This window comes from Muscardinus avellanarius (genome assembly GCF_963383645.1).
Source record: "Muscardinus avellanarius genome assembly, chromosome: 11".
NCBI lineage: Eukaryota > Metazoa > Chordata > Mammalia > Rodentia > Gliridae > Muscardinus > Muscardinus avellanarius.
The window spans coordinates 838,237-856,652 of NC_137797.1; the positions used below are offsets into that span (position 1 = coordinate 838,237).

Consider the following 18,416-nt stretch of genomic DNA (forward strand, 5'->3'; position numbering starts at 1 on the left):
CCCTGTGCGCTCCAGGGCCGGACACACAGGGCTCGTTTCCTTCGGGAACCCCGCCCAGCGTCCACTGAGACTGACCAGGGGCGAGGGCGTCTGCCCGGCGGTCACCTGTGGCCAAGTGCTTTCCAAGAAGGTCACAGCCTCTGCCCCCGTGGAGAGCTCGGGTGCTCCCCGGCACCGGCACCACGCCGTCCTCCCATAGAGGGGGTTCCCGCAGCGGAATCGCGGCCCAGTGCCCGCCTCCGGGGAAGCCCGTGGCCACTTCCGGCGCCGCCCCTTCCCGGCAGCGCCTGGCTTCCCGCCCCTGCCCACTGCGGCCAGCTGGTGGCGCAGCCCGGGCTCAGGGGCTCCTGTCTGCAGCCCGGGGATGCCCCTGCGCAGAAGCCGCTGGGCGGGGTTGGGGGCAGGCCTGCTGCGCCCCTCCCTCCGGGTCCTGCCTCCTGGGAGCTTATCTCAAAGGAACCTGGGGTCTGGAGAAGAGCCTCCCGACCTGGGTCCCCAGCTCGCTGCACCCAGGCACAGAGCAAGTGTCCTGGGCGCAGGCTGTGCCTGCAGAGGCCACGGCCCGGCGCGGACCCCCTCCAGTCCCCTCCTAACGCTGATGATCAGCCCCGACCCCTGGGGCGGCCAGGGGCTTGCTCAGCTGCACTGACCCTGGGGCTGAGCAGCATGGGCAGGCCAACATGCCATGGGCTCACAGCCCTAGGCAACCCACCCTGCCCTGTTCTGTCCCAAGAGGTGAACTGGATCCCCACCCATGCCTGTTTGTCTCTGGCCCTAAGGACCAAAGGCTTGGGGTTCCCATGGGCCCGGAGGAGGCCAAGGGGCGGCCTCCTGGGGGTTCTCCAGGAGTCCAGGGCAGCAGGATGTGGGGCCCCAGAAGACAACCCTGGACCAGGACCTTGGCAGGCAGGGTGGGTGGGTGTCCAGTTGCAACTGTCACTGTGATGGGCAGAGAGGGTTGATGACGAGGCCCACAGTCGCCTGCAGGTATCAGCTTTCCAGCATTCACAAACATGGCCGGTACCAGTCAGCTTTCCAGCACTAACAAATGCTGGAGACATCCCCTCAGAGAGGAGATTTGGCTGGGCGTGGTGGCGCACGCGCGGCGGAGGCGGAGACAGGAGGATCACGCAGGTTCGAAGCCAACCACGCTGGCTTAAGAGATCCTGTTTCCAAATAAAAAAGTATAAAAATAGGTCTGGGAGTGTAGCCCGGAGGTAGAAGGGCTTCCAGGAACCCCCGTACCACCACAAGAAAAAAAAAAGGAGACTTAGCTCAGGGCTTTGGAGGGTCCCGCCTGGCCGCTTTGGGCAGGAGGTGAGACAGCACATCCTGGTGGGAGTGGGAGGCAGAGCACAGCGCCTCCCCTCATGGCCAGGAGTGAGGGGAGGGTGGGTCCCAGGGGCTCCCCGGCCCCCGCTTCCTAACAGTTCACAGCCTCCCACAGCACCCACCAGACCGTGGGGCTGCAGCTGGCTCCTGATCCATCGTGGAAAGGGGGACAGAGGCCAGGGGAGTGGGGACTCAGTGGTACCCAGTAGGCAGCTGGGAAGGGGTGAGCCGCCAGGGTCCCCAGTCCGCCTGTGGGCTAGCCTCTGCCCTGGCCCGGGGTGACGCAGGACCCCGCTCACCACTTCACCGACAGGAGGCACTTAGGCCACGGCAGATCCTGCCAGGGGACACGCTGGCCCAGTAGGGGCCAGGACTGCTCCCACAGGCCCGCAGAGCCCAGCAGCCTGTGCCTGGCAGGATAAGCAGCAGGTGGGCCAGCTGGCTATGGCGTGTTCCTGAGGTAGAGGGCAAGGCCTCCAAGAGATGGCACGGAGTCCTAGGGGGGCTCCTAGCAGCTGGGAGACTCTCACGAGGAGGGCAGATGTCAGTGGCCTGGGGTGGGCGTGAAGGTGGACGTCCGTGAGTGGCGTTGCAATCCTGGACCCCAGCTGCGGGATCTGCCAGGAGAGGCCCTGGCACCAGGAGGCTCCCGGCAGGCCGGGCTGGAGGTAGGAGAAGCTGTCATGGGACTGGTCTTGCCACAGTGATGCAGACGGTGGCAGTGGCTGCTCCTGGCAGCGGTCGGCATGGGCTCGGGGACCTGAGCCACACGGCAGTGGGAGGGTTAAGAGAACAGTGTTCCTGGCTGGGGACCGGTGGCCTAGCAGGAAACTCACGTAGTAGGGTGGAAAAAATCAAGGATGCGTGACGGAGGGCAGGCGCCCGCCTAGGAGAGAGGCAGGTCTCCTCGCCCAGTTTCCAGGCCCAAACCTCTGGCCCAAGGGGAGGCTGGGTATCTCTGAGGCAGAGGGGCATGCCAGCCCCGAAGCCTGGGGCTGCTGCCTCAGGGACTGTGTCAGAGCAAGGGGACACAGACATTTGGACAGCCAGACACCGGGCTCAGGCCGGCACTGGGGTGTGGAGGCCAGGCGTCGGCAGGACCAGGAGACACGTGGAACTTGGGCCACCCCACCGCCCACAGGGTCTCACAGCCACCAGTCCTAGGACAGAGAGGGGCAGGCACACTTGCAGGTGGACCCTGTCCCTGGCCATGTGCTGGCCTCAGCAACTGTCCCCACCTAGGTCAGAAGACCGCAGCGAGGCCGATATGCTGGGGCCCACCAGGGCCACGTTTAAGACCCCAAATGAAAGCCAGCCGGGTGTGGTGGCACACACTTGTAATCTCGGCATTCGGGAGGCTGAGACAAGAGAATCACGGTTTGTGGCCAGCCTCAGCTACTTAGTGAGGCCCTTTGCAACTCAGTGAGACTCTGTTTCAAAATAAAGAATAAAAAATGGGGCTAGGGGTGTAGCTCAGAGGTAGAATACCCCTGGGTTCCATCCCCAGTAACACACACACACACACACATACACACACACACACACACACACAGACCCCGGCCAGAGCATATCCTGCCCTGCAGGAAACTCCCAAGCTCCTGTCCACGTGGAGTGTGCACCCGGCCCCTCCGAGTTGCCGTGGCACCCACCTCCATCCTGGGACGCTTTTCAGGGCCTCATGTCTTACCCTGTGCTACTATCATCAGAGGCCTGAGAAGCAGCAGGCACGCTGGGTGCTCGTGGAACATGGCGTGGGTGAGCCTTCCTCCAAAGCAGAGGGCGCATGGCCGCACCTCGCTCCCTCTGGAAGGCTGCCTGGACCGGCATGGCGTGTTCACACCCGGGAGCCTGCCACAGCCCACCCCGGGGACATAAACAGGCAGCTCTGCGGGGTAGGGAGTAGGAGCAAGCGGGGTCCCACCATCCAACCCCGCACATCGAGGGTCTGCCTAGGACACAGGGCCCACAGCCAAGTGCCTAGGAAGGGCCCCTGCACGGTCCCTGGGCTGCAGAGAACTGGGGCCCTGTGGCAATGAGACGCCCAGGCACAGGGCACCCCAGGATGGACCAACCCTGGCACAGGCTCATTTAGACCTGCCCCGTGGTAAGGGTGGGTGAGCCCGGGGACAGCCATCGCCAGGTGTATGGGCTGCACCTGGGAAGGCAAAACACAGCACACTGTCCGCTCGGTGGCCCTGCCTGCATGGCTCCTCCACATGGCGCCCACTGCCTGTGCACCTCCGCGCTTGACTGCTCAGGCTGCGTCCTCCCGGGTTCCTGTGACCAGCTGGCCTCTGGTCAGTGGTGGGACAAGTGTGGGAGGGGCGGCGGCGGGCCTGTCCATCCACTGGACTTGTGTTGAGTCGCTTGGCTGGGGGCTGGGGGAAATGATGGAGACAGCAGAGACAAGAGGTCAGGGAGGTCGTACAGACAGACCAGGCATGCTGACATTTAAAATCCCATCTCAGCCAGGCATGGTGGCGCATGCTTGTAATCTCCACGCTTGGGAGGCTGACATAGGGGGATCGCACAGGTTCAAAGCCAGCCTCAGCTACTTAGTGAGGCTCTTAGCAACCTAGTGAGACCCTGTTTCCAAATTAAAAAATATAAAATAGGTCTGGGAGTACAGCCTGGAGGTAGAAAGCCCCTGAGTCCTATCCCCAGTACCACACACACACACACACACACACACACACACACACAAGATAAAATAAAATAAAATCCATCTTAGCACCCTTGAGCATACCCGGCATACCTGGAAGAGGCCTTGGAGAACCGGGTTGACCAGATGGCCTGGCAGGTCCTCATTGTTCTTGGGGTGGGCAGAGTGACCATGTGACCTGCAGGTGGAGGTGGCTGGACAGAGGCAGCGTACTCACTGGGCTGAGGCTGCGACTCATTCCTGCCGCCTGTGGGCGTCTCCCTCGTCTCTCCCACGCTGACACTAGGGCTGGACCTTCTGTGCAAAAAGGTGTTAAGCAGCACCCCTGGTCCCTTCTGTTCCCTGCTGGAGCGCCCCCTACATCAGGACAACCAAAGAGATCGGACGCTTCCCTGTCCTGGACACAGGCTGGCTGCCTGTTGGGGACACTGACCTGAATCTTTGTGAGGCAGCCACAGGCCACACTTCAAGGCAAAGCCAGCAACAGGGCCTTCCAGAAGCGTTCACAGGGAGGCCTGCGGAAGGCTAAGGAAGGCCACGCTGGGAACCGGTGTGCGTGGAGGCCCCCGAGGGCCTGCGGGCTCCCGTAGACCCCAGTGCTGGCTCCTGGGGCCAGGGCACCCCCAAGGGACTGGCCGAGCGCCCTGCCCCTGCAGAGCTCTCTGCTCCCCGTCTGCTCTCCTGGAGAGGAGAGGTGTGGGGCAGGCGGCCCAGGTGAAGGCTGGGCTTGGGGGCCTCGGGAAGGACTGCAGCAGAGGCTCTCAGGCCAGAGGAGCTCAGAAGGCCCGCCCAGCAGGGCCCAGGGCAGCTACCACGCACGGCAGCTTCCTCTGCCCTGGTGTACAGTTCCAGGTGCACCCCAGACACGGAGGACAGGGCTTGCCCGGCTCCCGCTGCACCCAGGCCTGGGGGACCAGACAGGGGTACTGCAGGGTGAGAGCATAGGGCCATACCTAGTCCTCCCCTGAGACAGAGCGTCCCCTCCTGGCCAAGCAAATGGTGTGGCCTGCGGTCCTGCAGCGCCACCTGCTGGCTGCAAGCCCTACGGCCTGAGCCTTAGTGGGAGGCCACCTGGGGACAGGCCCTGGCCTGCGGTGCCTGTGGTCCTGGCTGCCAACCCAAGCGCCCAGGCTGGGATCGCTGAGTCGGCCAGGGCGGGAGGCACAGCCGATCACCACGAGGAGGGGCCGGCCAGTCCTCTGGCTACTAGCAGACCGTGTGCAGGCAGAGGCCTGCCACAGTGCTCAGAGACCCCGCTGTGTCCCTGGCCTCGGCTCCCACTCTGCCGGCCCGTTCATCCTTCCTGCCCGTCCAGCTTGCCCCTGCATCCCCTGTGGCACTCTGCCGGGGCTGGTCTCAGGTCCTCTGCTGGGAGCATCCTGTTTACAGGTGAGAGCTGAGGCTGGGTCAAGAGGAGGAGTTGCACCTCAGCCTCAGGCGTGTCTCCAGGGGTCGGACTCCACTCGCAGCTGTGCAGGACCCGCTGCGGCCAGCTCAGCAAGCCCTCCCTTCCAGGCTCCTCAGACACTACGGCACCCCACGGGAAGCGGGCCACCCCCGCAACCCAACCCACTCTTGTCTTGGGTCCTGGCGCAGGGGCCCTCTCTGCACAGGGACGCAGCGCCACCTGGGGGACCCTGGATTACCGGAACTGTCAAAGAAGGTTCCAAGGTGCACCGCTGAGAGTTGGCTTTGGGGCCACAGGCCGCCCCTAAGTCCTGGACCCAAGCCCTGCAGCACCCTGGGCCAGCACTGGAACCTGGCGGGAGGCTGGGCTTGCTGGCCCTGCACACACTCAGGTGTACACCCAGGCGCACCCTGCTCCAAGCTGCCGCTGGATCCTTCACCGTAGGAGCCCTCTTCCCTGGCCGCTGCCCTGTCCCCGCACAGACCCCGGCCCAGGGCTCCTCCTGGCTCTCCTGAACCGCTGAGCAGCTCTGCCAACAGCAGCCACTGCACCCACCGAACCCTGGGTGCCCCAGCCCTGACGCGATCCCATCGCCCTGCCGCCCTTGGGTGGGCCTCAGGGCCCCCAGCCCCCCACTCAGCCCACGTCCTCCTCGCCCACTCCCCGCCCTAGGCCCCATGGTCTCCCCAGCCTCTCCTATCCCTCAGACTACCGTCGCCATTGGCTCCATGCAGCCCCGCAGTGCATGGAGAGCACGCCGCGCCAGGACCGACTGGCCTGCAGCCCCTACCCTGAGGAGGCAGCTGCCTGTGCTGCTGTTGGGCCAGCCCAGCTCCTTCCCAGGCAGATGGACAGAGTGACCGTGGCGCCGGAGGGGTGGGTGGCCCAGACCGGGCCAAAGCTTCAGGCTGCCCAGGCAGGGTGTGGCCAGGCCGCTCAGTGCTGTGGCCACCCTGCCCTCTGGGGACCCACGGGACAGCATCCTGCCTGCAGACGCTGTCCAGCGTCCAGGTGGAAGTGACCGCTGAGGGCCTGGACAGATGGTGGTCATTGTGCCAGGACATCATGCTGTGCGAGGGCCACCCATTCACAGTACTCGTGTGGACAGAACGTGGGCAGCCAGAGGGGCACCAGGAGGCCAAGGGGCGGGCAGCAGGTCTGGGGGCGGGGCAGCAGGTCTGGGGGTGGGGCGAGGGGGGGCAGCAGGGGGGACGAGCAGGGCTAGGGGCGGGACAGCAGGGCTGTATGCGGGGCAGCATGCGAGGCGGGGCTAGAGTGACCTATGTTGAACCTGAGCCTTCCCTCCAGACCTCCACATGGGCCGGGCTCAGGAGCCTGGGAGTGGCGGGTAGCTCTTCTCCAGCTGACCCAAAGGCGGTGCTTCCCACCAGGGCGCTGTCTTCGCTGTATGCGGTGGACAGAGAACAGTGGACAGCGCAGGCTATACACCGGTGGCAGGCCCTCAGGCTGAGCCCACATCAGACAGCTTTGTCACAGACAGGGCACCCGACAGCAGAGGAGTCTCCTCTGCCTCAGGCTTTGGAGGCTCCAGGACCCCATGGATTGGCCCCGGGGGGCAGGGAGGTGGAGGGCCAGGGTCCCCAAGCCCTGGAGGGCGTGCTTCCTTGATCAGAACACTACCCAAGGCCAAGCCCCAGCACGTGGCCGTGGGGTCGCCACAGCACCCCAAACCCGCCGCCGCATCATCCGCCCGGGGTGGCGGGCTCCAGCTGTCCACACCGCGGAGGACCCGGCTCTGCCTGCGTCCGCAGCTGGCCAGTCCTGCTGCCTCCCAGCTCCACAGGGCAGGTGCCCACTGAAGAGTGTCAAAGGCCCACACTGTTTTTCTTTTTTGACTTATTTTGTGGTGCTGGAGTGAACCCAGTGGTGTTCTACCACTGAGCAACACCCTCAGCCCCATTTTATTTTTGATGAGCCTAGGCTGGTGAGCCTCACTACTTGAGGCTGTCCTGGAACCTGTGATCCTCCTGCCTCAGCTTCCCTAGAGCTAGGGCTAAGGGTGTGTACCTCCACACCCACTGGCCCATTCTTTTTTTTTTTTGGTGGTACTGGTACTGGGAACGGAACCCAGGGCATTCTACCCCGGAGCTACACCCCCGGCCCTTGGAAACAAGGTCTAAGTTGTGCAGGGCCTAAGTGTCCGAGGCTGGCCCAAAACCCAGATCCTCCTGTCTCAGCCTCCCAAGTACTGGGATTACAAGCGTGCACCGGGCTCACACTTTTCAATGAAACAAACCCACACACACTGTTTATGAGTACCTTAATGGTCAATTTTATTATAAAGGATGGTATCAAAATAGACTAATCTGTTTAAGAACAACCAAGAAACGCAGCCTTTAAAGGGCCAGATGAGAGCAACCGTTTCCGCACGGGAGCTTCTCACGCCAACTGTCCGCGGGAGGAACGGGCGGATCCAGCGCCCCGCGTTTCCTGTCGATGTCACTGAGAACAACTTACAGGGCGAGTCTGGCTTCCGACCCCGGTGTGCGTGCGTTACAGATCCTCGCGCGAAGGCGGCTGTGTGGGGGTCTCCTCTGTGACTTCTGTGGAGAGGGACAGAGCTGAGGGGGACGCCATGTGCTTGGGGGTCATGGAGGGCTGCGGGCTCATGTCCTGACCTCCTCCACTGGCCTGTGCCCCGGGGATGGGCTACCCAGGGAGACCCCGCATGCAGCGTGCCCAGGCGGGGCACCTGAGAGTCAGTGGCCCTGCTGCCGCAGGCGGGAAGGGCGGGCAGCTCAGCAGCCGCTGAGCACTGTGTGTGGGGAGGGGTCCTGGAGATCGAGTCCAGGGGCTTTCTACCTGAGCTACACACACTCCTAGCTCTTTCAAGGTTTTGTTTTGTAACAAGGTCTTGCCAGGTGGCTGAATCTCGCTACCTGCTTGAGAATGGCCTCAAAACTGTAACCCCCGTCTCAGCCCCCAGTACTGGGTTACAGCGTGCGCCAGGCCCAGCTCACTAAGTGCTTCTGAGGATACTTCTAGTGTTAAGCGCTGGCACTGGCCTGCTAAGGACTGGGCCCATGGAACCCAAGTCCTGTCTCCAGCCTTCCAGAACCCTTGGCCACGGGCTCTCTGAAACCTGCCTCTCCCGCTCTCCATGTCCCAGGCTTCTGGAGACGCTCCGTTGCCGCCTGGGCCCCTGTGCCCGTGGCCTTGGGGAATGGGATCCCTGCAGACCATCAGCAAGACCTGGCTGCTGGGATGGGCCCCAGTGCTACGGTTTGGACAGATAGACACGTGCAGACATGGAGGAGGGCCGCCGCAGGCCAGGAAGGGTCCCTGAGCGGACCCCGGGGCCAGCCTTGCCCACGCCGTGACCTCAGGCTTCAGCTCTTCTGAGCTGAGAGCTCAGTTCTGTCGCTGAAGCCCCTTCTAAGCCACAGACCCTTGTGGGCCAGCACACTTCCCCACCCTGCCCACACCCACCTCCCCGCAGCAGCGGTCTGCGCCCCAGCTTCCACCTCACTGACCCATCGCCTGACCTGCTGACCTCCACATAGCCCTGGCTGCTCTGCACGGAGCCTCCCACCTCACCCCTCAAGCTGGGCCTCCAGGCGGCATGTGCAACCATGAGGGTTCCCCACACCTGCCTCCAGGAGCCCGCGCTCCCCCTCCCGGGGCTGCTGTCCCTGCCTGATCCTCCCGTGGGAGCCTCCACCCGCCCGTGCTGAACACAGCCGTGCGGCCACGCACCGCCCTCCGCCGTCTGCACACAGGCATCTTCGGTCTCCTCGAAGCCTTCAGGACACACGCAGACAAAGCTCCCTGGAGTATTGTAGCAGTTCTCGTTTTTCCTCGTACACACTTTTTCTGTTAGAGAACACTCATCTATATCTGAAATAAAAATACCCCATCTCAGTACACCACTTCACTTAGCAACACACACACCACGGCGGCGAAGCTCAGTCACCCGACTCGTCCATGTGAGAAAGCAGAGGTCAGTGGGCGTGGTGGCGCATGCTTGTAATCCCTGCGCTTGGGAGGCGGAGACAGGGAGATCACGCTGGTTCAAAGCCAGCCATGCTGGCTTAAGAGACCCTGTTTCCAAAAAAAAAAGAAAAGTATAAAATAGGTCTGGGAGTGTAGCCCGGAGGTAGAAGAGCTTCCAGGAACCCCAGTACCACCAAAAAAAAAAAAAAAAAAGAAAGCAAGCAAGCAAGCAAGCAGAGGTCAGCGGGCATGGGGGCACGCTTGTCATCCCAGGGCTTGGGAGGTTGATTCAGGAGACTAGTGCGAGTTAGAAGCCAGCCTCAGCTACTCAGTGAGGCTCTCAGCAACTCAGTGAGACCCCATTTCCAAATAAAATATAAAATATGTCTGGGGGTATAGCCCAGAGGAAGATAGCTCCTGGGTTCCACCCTCAGTACCACAAAAAACAAAGCAGAAGTCGTGAAGGCCACATCCGAACAGTGGACAGAGGTCAGGCAGGCTGGAGGGGAGGGCTTCCTGTGCCTTGGAGGTCAGGCAGGGACAGCAGCCCCTGGCAGCACCACTGGGGTGTCCTGGGCCACGGGGCTAAGCGAGCCCCCAGGAGCTGGGAGGGCACAGGGGTTTGGGCACACACAGCCACAAACAGCGTGACACTTATCTGCTGGGGCTGGCAGGTGCAGACCCTGGTCCCTGCCCAGGAAAGCTGCAGGAGCCGCTGGGGGACAGGCTGGGTGGCCTCCCACTGCCCTGCGGCTCAGCCCCTCCAGGAGATTCGTCTCCTCCAGCAGAAGCAACGGTACTGACCTGCACACTGCCCGCTCTCTTTCGAGTAGCCCGAGACACACTCTTTACACTTCGCTGGGCCTTTGCCGGTACAGCCCACACAGGTGGAATCGCATTCTAGAAGCAGGGAGGGAAAGAGTCACAGATCAGGCCTGACCACACCGCCCGGATGTGAGAGCTACCGGGAGGGCCTGGGGTGCTCTCTGCAAACCACCGGTGACTCTGCAATGACCACCTGTCTCCTGGCAGAAGCACAGGCTTTAATGTGCCACAGACACGTTCCTCAAGAACAGAGCTGTGTTTACACGGCAGGAGAGGCGCCGCGTAAAAAGCCCGCCGCGCCCTCCTGCGCGAGTGGGACAGTGCAGCCCTCTCAGAACAAAGCCTCGAGCCTGGTGACAGTGGTTTGCCCACCGGAGACACCCACGAGGCGTCAACACCTGGCTGCCGTGCTGGGCCGCAGGTACCCGCCTGGGGTGGCTGGGAAATGGGGAGGCAGGGGGAGTGCAACTCAGCGCTTCCTGAGACGGAGCACCCAAGATGCACACTCCCAACCAGGCAATCCAAAGGCAACCGTGAGGACGTCAGAGTGCAGGTGAAGAACAGGACCGGGCGCCCAGCAACCAAGTGCACAAAGAAGCCCGCGCATGCGCAGCACGGAGAAGGCAGGACCAGGACCCTGTGCTGCAACCGGGAGCGGAGGCGGCCGGCCAGCCAGCCGGGGGCTTCTGGTTCTTTTCAACCCATCTCAATGTTCTGATTTTTTTGCAGCAAACATCTAGTACTTTCGTTGCCACATTAAATGCTTTTAAAGCAGATGGGCTGCACAGAAATAACACTAAGAAGCCACAAGTGTTTGAAGAGGAGGAGGCAGGACCCTGGCAGGATCCCCGCGGGCCCGCCGCCCCGGGAGGAGCCCCGCACCTTCACACAGGAAGGAGCCACTGAGGTTCTCACAGTACTGCGTGTCGGCGCAGGGAGGCGTATCTGCTGCACACTCGTCCACATCTGGAACAGAAGGGCGCTCGTGGGGCCTGCTGCTCCGAGGGCGCAGCACCACAGAGCTTGCTGCCTGGCACGCCCGCGGGCTGCGGGCGTGGAGGAAGCTCTCTACGGGCTGCGCCTTGGCCGCTGTCCTCAGGGTCCTGCCAGGGTACAGACGCCGCGCCCACGGGGCTGCCAGCTGGTGAGCGAGCGCTTGTGCTGCGTGGCCTCACGCCGTGCCAGCCAGGCTGCGCCCTCACGTGCCCAAGGCTGAGCGGCTTCTGAAAGCTAAGCCCAACACCAATGCCAGGTGAGGGGGGAACAGCCACGGGCACCGGGGCTGGGGCAGGAGCACCGTGAGTTCAAGGCCAGCCGTGTCCAAACATGTAGCTCCGTGGTAGAGTGCTCCAGGGCCCAGTCCCGGACCAGTGCTCATGCTGGGGCTGGGCGGGTGCCTGGACACCGCTGCCTCTGTGCAGTGAGGGAACTCCACACCCTCCCAGGTGCCACAGAACGGGTTTGCAGCACGCACACAGCAGACGAAGATGAAAGAGGCCATAGAGGCAGGCGGCGGCACGGGGACAGGCACGGAGCAGACAATGGTGGGAACCAGCACAGTTACCTGCGGGGCTGCCGCAGGCAGGGGCCTCCCCGCAGAACCCTCTCCAGGAGGGCTGTGCTCGCTTCTCTGGCTACACACCAGCAGGACAGAGGTTCTCCCTGTGAAGCCGGCTCAGGAGAGCACAGCTGGGGTCGCCCAGGCCGGGTGAGCTCTGGGTGGTCCGCTTCCCAGGGCAGTTTGGACCAGCAGCCACCAAGCGGGGGCTGCTGACGGCAAGGACAGCTGTGGTGGGGAAGCCTGCCCAGCCTAGAGCCTCAGCCTCCCTAGGGGCCTGGAAAGCACCTTCCCAGGGCGAGCGGGGGCGAAGCGGCTCACCTAGGCAGGAGTCCTCAACGCGCACCCAGCCCACTTCGCACTCTCTGCAGTCTCTGTTGCTTGGACCTGAGCAGGTCTTGCAGGACTCGTCGCAGACTGGAAGGCAAAGGCAGCGGGTTAGAAGGGCTCCATTCTCCGCCACACAGAGGCAAGCTCTTTTCAGAAAGGAGGCGTCTTAAGTTCATCAGAGGCGTCTTAAGTTCATCAGAGAAGCAGCAAAAAGAAAATGGGAAAACGCCACAGGCAGAAGGAAGAAACACGGTGGCACTGTGCTAACATTAGTGACCAGCGGCTCCACCCACAGGACTTCAGAGGAGTGTGCATGACCTGGGAAGGCAGCTACTCAAACTCCGGTGCCAAGAGCAGGCTGGGTGGGTATCCCGGGGCGGGGGGCAGAGCTGTAGGCTGGGGGTCTGGGCTGACTGCTGACACTCACAGGTGTAGGGCTCAGAGCAGCCTCGCGCTCTAGGCAGGAAGCCAAGACACCCGCCCCACACATCAGTGACAGGAGATGAGCTGCACAGTGCCGGGAAGTCTCCCCGGTGCGTCCGCACAGCTCCAAGGTGCCAGCACTTGCTGAGACGTGGCCCTGTACCCCGGCTCCTGCTCCCCGGTGCCACCTGCCAGCCCTCAAACCTCGCTGGAGGGAGGCACCGGAAGCCTACCCGGGACCAGGCGCTGTGACCAGCAGGTCACTGTCCCCAGGGAGCCCATGGTGGCCTCCAGGGTTCTCCTGGTCTCCACAGGCAGCCACCTGCTGCCAGGCTTAGCACACCTCTGCTCCTCCAAGCCGCCGCTAAGTGACTGTGGCACCCTGCACGGGGAGCCGAGGGTGCCCAGGAGGACCCGCAGGCCTGTCCTTCCTGGGGCAGCTGCAGGGGGAGCAAGACTGGGGCACTGTACCTCTGAGCGACACCTCCAGCCCTATTTTCTACTCTTTATGTTGAAACAGGACCTCACTGAGTTGCAGAGGGCCTCACTAAGCAGCTGAGGTGTCTGCAAACTGCGATCCTCCTGTCTCAGCCTCCCGAGCGCTGGGATTACAAGCGTGCGCCACCGCGCCTGGCGTGGAGCCGGGCCTCTGCTAGAACATGCTCAGTAACTCAATCAAGTGTAGGCCCCAGCACCGCGGCACCCGGCAGAGGGGACGGACCTGCCACTTGACATCAGGCTCCTTTAAGTCCTTCCCAGAAGGGTGGGAAGGAGGGAGCAGTTTTTCCTTCTGGGGCGGTTCAGGGACAGTTCACAAGGGCCACATCTCCAGCCTCCCAGGCGCCTTGTCTGGGCTAAGAGGCCAGCACGCGCCCCCGGCCACCCTCCAGCCCGGCGAGGGGCTGCCCGTGGCCTCGCCCACCTGTGCAGACACTGTGGGTCTCATTCCTCAGCGAGCTGAAGTAGCCGTTGGCGCAGTCGATGCACAGCGGTCCCTGGTAGCCCGGGTGACACTTGCAGGTCCCGTCGCCCTGTCTGCTGCCGTCTCCACTGCAGTGGCCATTCCCGCTGCAGGGCCTCTTAGAGCCGCCCTGGCATGCTTGGGGAACATCATGAAGCCACGCTCAGAGCCAAGCCCGGGGGTCAGGAAGGTGTGCTCACACCAGAAGGCCAGGGTACCCAAAACATCTCAGGTCTTGCACAAATCCAAACCCTGCACTATTCCTTCTGAGGAAAGGCACGTTGGCAAGCAGGCTGCAAGGTGCCTGCGTGGGAGTGGGCCATGGCCCCCAACTCAACTCTACAGACCTTGAAGCTGCGAGACAACAGGGACGCTATGGTCAGGTGGGCGGGACTGCACAGGGAACACGGAAGGGGCAGGAGGAAGGCGGGGTGGGCAATGAACCCACAACTTCTGCCATGTGGTCCAGGTGAGGTCACCAGGTCTGCAAGGCCAGGCAGTAAGCCATGGCTCCGATCTCCACGCACACGTCACCACGTCACAGAAGAGCCGGCCGGACACGCCCAGCCCCCTTGGCTCTCCTCTGCAGCCCAGGGGAGCGGCGGACTCTGAGTCCTGCACTGAAGGCACCCGGGGATCAGGTACTCTACACCCAGAGAAGTCCCCTGAAGCCTGGAGTTAGCAGCTGCGCCTCGGCCCTTGGGTGCACGTGCTCCCTGGAGTCAGAGGGGAGGCAGGGCTCCACACGCCACGGGCAGCAACAAGGCCCAGGTCCCCTCTTGAGCTTTAGCTCTTTTTTATTTTTGGTCCTGGGGATTAAACTCAGGGCATTTCTACCTCCAAGCCTGTGTGTGTGTGTGTGTGTGTGTGTGTGTGTGTGTGTGTGTGTGTGTGTGTGTGTGTTAGGGATAAAACCCAGGGACATCCTACCTTCGAGCTACACCCCTAGCCTTTTTTTATTCTTTATTTTGAAACAGGATCTCACTGAGTTGCAAAGGGCCTCATTAAGTAGCTGAGGCTGTGTGCAAACCATGATCCTCCCGTCTCAGCCTCAATCTCAAAAGCTGAGATTACAAGCATGTGCCACTACGCCTGACTTATATTTTTAATTTTTTATTATTTTTGTGGAACTAGGGATTGACCCAGGGGTATTCTATCTCTAAGCTATACCCTCAGCCCTATTTTTTATGCTTTATTTTGAAACAGAGTCTTACCAAGTTGTGGAGGGCCTTACTAAGTAGCTGAGGCTGGTCTAGAACCTGCGATCCTCCTGTCTCAGCCTCCCAAGTACTGGGATTACATGCATGTGCCACTATGCCTGACTTAATCTTTTTAAAAGTTTTTAAACAGGGTTTCACTAAGTTCCCGAGGGTATCACAAAATTGCTGAGGATGGCCTCAAACTTGAAATCCTCCTGTCTCAGCCTCCCACACACTGGGATTACAGGTGTGTACCACTGCCCTTCAGTGATTTAAACACATGGGAACCAGAGAGAAGCAACAGGAACGTTGTAGACCTGAAGCTTCTCCGAGACAGAAACATACCCTGACAGTCTGGTCCGTAAGTGCCAGGGGAGCAGCACACTTTCAGGGTCTGTACACAGAACCACTCAAATAGATCAGGGTGCTCCTTCTTCCTGAGAACATGAGGACACTCGTTAATCTCATGTGACATAGTTCTTTTTCTTTTGTGTGTGGTACTGAGGATGGAACCCAAGGGCATTCCACCTTTGAGCTATACTCTCAACCCTCATTTTTATTCTTTACTTTGAAACAGGGTCTCACTAAGTTGCAGAGGGCCTTACAAGTTGCTGAGGCTGGCCTAGAACCTGTGCTCCTCCTGTCTCAGCCTCCCAAGTCCTGTGATTACAGGCGTGCACCACCAGCCCGGCTGGCATATTTCTTTAAAACAAAAATGCATTGTGAGAACAACTCCCCCCTCCTGCCTGGGCGTGTTTCAAAGCTATCAGTGGATGCCTGAAACCTCGGCTAGTACCAAACTCTCCACGTTCTCTTTTCCTCTATACATACTCATCCATGGTAAAGGTTACCTTATAAAATCAGGTGTGTTAGGAGATTAACAATACCTAATATCTGCAGCCCACTGCTGACTGTGGGACTTACCCTGAGTCGAGGGCACTGTATGTAAACCTGAGATTACTTGCTGTGGGCATCTAGAATCAGGTGCGTACAGCACCATCTAGCTAGGAGAGCCGTGCTCTGGTAATAAAAGCTGTACAGGGCAAGGGAGGCTGCTGCTTCGGTAACTTCTCCAAGTCTGAAGCGACTCAGCTGTAAGTCAAAGAACAAAGGTGCCCAGCCGCACTCACAGCCACCAGGCCTCTAGGTGCTCCTCCTGCTGCTCCACCATCTGGTTGCAATCGAAGTCACTGGTCTCACACAGGCCCTCGATGATCTCCAGGAGCCGGATCTCACTGAAACACACCAGTCGGCACCAGTCAGCACCCTAAAACGGCTGTCTGTTCACTTGACAGGCACATCTCGAGGCCCCTGGAGCCAGGAGGGAACACAGACCAGTCAACTAGGCGGACCCGAACCCATACGTCGACCCAGCAACCAGAGCACCGGGGACTGTGGGGGTGGGCAGGGGCCTCCTGCGAGGGGCGGGGGCTGGTCCCACTCCAGGGGAAGCAGGCGGTCACGGTCGGTCACGGGGTTCAGTTCCATTTTTAAACAGCTCTGTGTGTGTAGAATGGGCCACAGGGGCAGCGCGGAAGCAAGGCCGGCGACTCAGGCCACTGGTGACCAGGGACGGGCGGCGGGCACTTGAGGGACCCTTCGACGCGCCGGTTGGCAGCCCCGTTTCCAAGGCGGACCCTGGCCTCGCAGGGCGGCCCTCCCCCAACCCGGCGGTGCGCGCACCTGAATTCGTACTTGGACAGCGTCTTCTCCTCCCACGCCGTGTTCCCACCTCCGAAGTTCTTCTTGGCGGTGCTGGCCATTCCCTGAGGAGGAGGTGGCACCGGCTCGGCTGCCCGCGGCGGCCCCAGCCTTGCCGTCCGTCAAGACCCGATCCCGCCCGATTCCCGGCCCCCGCCCCCGGGCCGGCCGCCCGACCCACCTGGTTGAACTTGTCCACCAGCGTCCGGCACCGCTGGCAGGGCGCCGGCTTGCGGGAGGCGAGGGGCGCGGGCGGCAGCAGCAGCAGCAGCAGCAGCCCAAGTGCGGCAGCGGGCGGCGGGCGCATGGCGGGCGGGCGACGCACTGCGAGCTGCGGCCTCCGCCCACCCGGCCCGAGCGCCGGCGGTTCCCGGGGCTACTTGACGGCGCCGCCGGGGCCCCGCCCCGCCCGCAGCCCGCGCTCTGCTATTGGTGGGCAGGGTCCGCCCCGGCCTGATGTGGCCCAATCCGAGCTCGCCACGAGCGGCCACCAATGGGAAGGCCCCGGGTCAGCGACCCGCGGAAGGGGGCGGGACCGCGGAGCCCCGCCCCTCGCGCCCCGCCCCTCGCGCGGCCCGCGGAGGCCATCTTTACTCCGGGCGGAAGGGGCGCCGCGCCGCCGCCGCCGGATGGCCCTGTGAGGTGTGGGCAGGGCCTCGACTCGGGCCGGGTTTCCGCGGCTTCCGGCCGAGGGCGCCCCCGGCCGCGGAGCTCCGAGGGATTGCTGCGGCGGCTGAGAGGTGAGCTTGCGCGGCGGGGGCTAGGGAGCCAGGGCGCAGCGAGGCCGCCGCTGTCGGGGCGGGCGGCGGGGACTCGGGGCCGGCGTGTCGCGGGGCTCCCTCCGCCTCACCGCGCGTGCGCTCGCGCGACCGCCGCCGGCCCCTCGCGTGGGCTGGACCCTTACCTGGGGGCGGGGCTCCTCCCGGGACCTGCTCCTCTGTGTCCTTGGGCCCAGAAAGCTGCGCGTCCACACGACTCCCAGGAACTAAAGATGCATTTTGTGGGTCCTAGAGAACGCCTGCTGGTGAGGCAGGGAAGAACTGCCAAAGGAGTAACACAGTTTTATCTGGTCTTTGATTTGCACCACATCATTGGTGTTTTTCCAGCCGAGACACTAATAATTAGAACTTGCGATCTGACCGGTGTCAGTGGAGGCTTTGGAATCCGAATGGACAAGGGAGGAGGGCCTTTGGAGGCCAGCTCCCACCCTGAGATGCCCTGGCTCGGTCCTGGGCCTGTGTGAGCCTGGCGTGCCCCTGAGCTGCAGAAGAGGCGGCCCCTGGCCTCCCCAGTGGGGTGCGACGGTGTTTCTGTACCTTTCGGCACCGCTGCTGTCCTGTTGATCGTTCTGTCTTGTGGCGCCTTCCAAAACTCCTGCCCTGGGTCCTCAGCAGAAAGCACAATCATCAGGGAGTGAGGAGGCGCAGGCCAGGCGGGCCGCTGAGTCGCGCATGACAGTTCACCCACGGCGTGGGTTTCCTTGCAGGGTGCAGAGCGGGCTGCTGGGCAGCTGTCACCACCAAGCAGCGGCGTGCACAGTGGCCTCAGTGGCAAGGCCTGTTTATGTTTTTGTTTTTTCTCATGGTGATGTTAGGAATGCGAATCTCCCCTGCTTTCCTAGAAATTGAAGCATACTGCCGGGCGTGGTGGCGCACGCTTGTAATCCCCACGCTTGGGAGGCTGAGACAGGAGGATCGCGCAGGTTCGAAGCCAGCCTCGGCTACTGAGTGAGGCTCTCAGCAACTTAGTGAGACCCTGTTTCCAAATAAAGTATAAAATAGGTCTGGGAGTATAGCCCGGAGGTAGAAAGCCTCTGGGTTCCACCCCCACCATAAAAAAAAAAAAAAAGAAATTGAAGCATTAGGATATTCCCAGTAAAAACGTAGGCTCAAGGAACTTAAAGGGACAGAACCGAGCATGGTGGCGCACGCTTGTAATCCCAGTACTTGGGAGGATTGCGTAGGTTCTAAGCCAGCTTCAGCTACTTAGTGAGGCTCTCAGCAATTTAGTGAGATTCTTACAAACAAAATATAAAGTAAGTCTGGGAGTACAGACCAGAGGTA

General features: G+C 61.9%; 1 protein-coding gene across 3 annotated transcripts; it reads right to left on the bottom strand.

Annotated features, from left to right (window-relative positions):
- Positions 1 to 7,819: 7,819 nt before the first annotated feature.
- On the bottom strand, positions 7,820 to 16,675 carry CRELD2 (cysteine rich with EGF like domains 2; the record flags this gene model as incomplete). Of its 3 annotated transcripts, XM_080705128.1 has the most annotated exons (10): positions 7,820 to 7,966; positions 9,120 to 9,260; positions 10,161 to 10,256; positions 11,064 to 11,147; positions 12,061 to 12,156; positions 13,415 to 13,591; positions 14,998 to 15,089; positions 15,783 to 15,887; positions 16,336 to 16,418; positions 16,535 to 16,675. In XM_080705128.1, the coding sequence occupies 10 exons, from the start codon at positions 16,658 to 16,660 to the stop codon at positions 7,917 to 7,919; spliced, it is 1,050 nt and encodes a 349-aa protein (XP_080561254.1). In that variant the 3' UTR covers positions 7,820 to 7,916. The 3 variants fall into 3 exon arrangements, with proteins under 3 accessions (XP_080561254.1, XP_080561252.1, XP_080561253.1); XM_080705126.1 differs by lacking the exon at positions 11,064 to 11,147 and having other exon boundaries at positions 16,535 to 16,660; XM_080705127.1 differs by lacking the exon at positions 10,161 to 10,256 and having other exon boundaries at positions 16,535 to 16,660.
- Between the last annotated feature and the right edge of the window lie 1,741 nt (positions 16,676 to 18,416).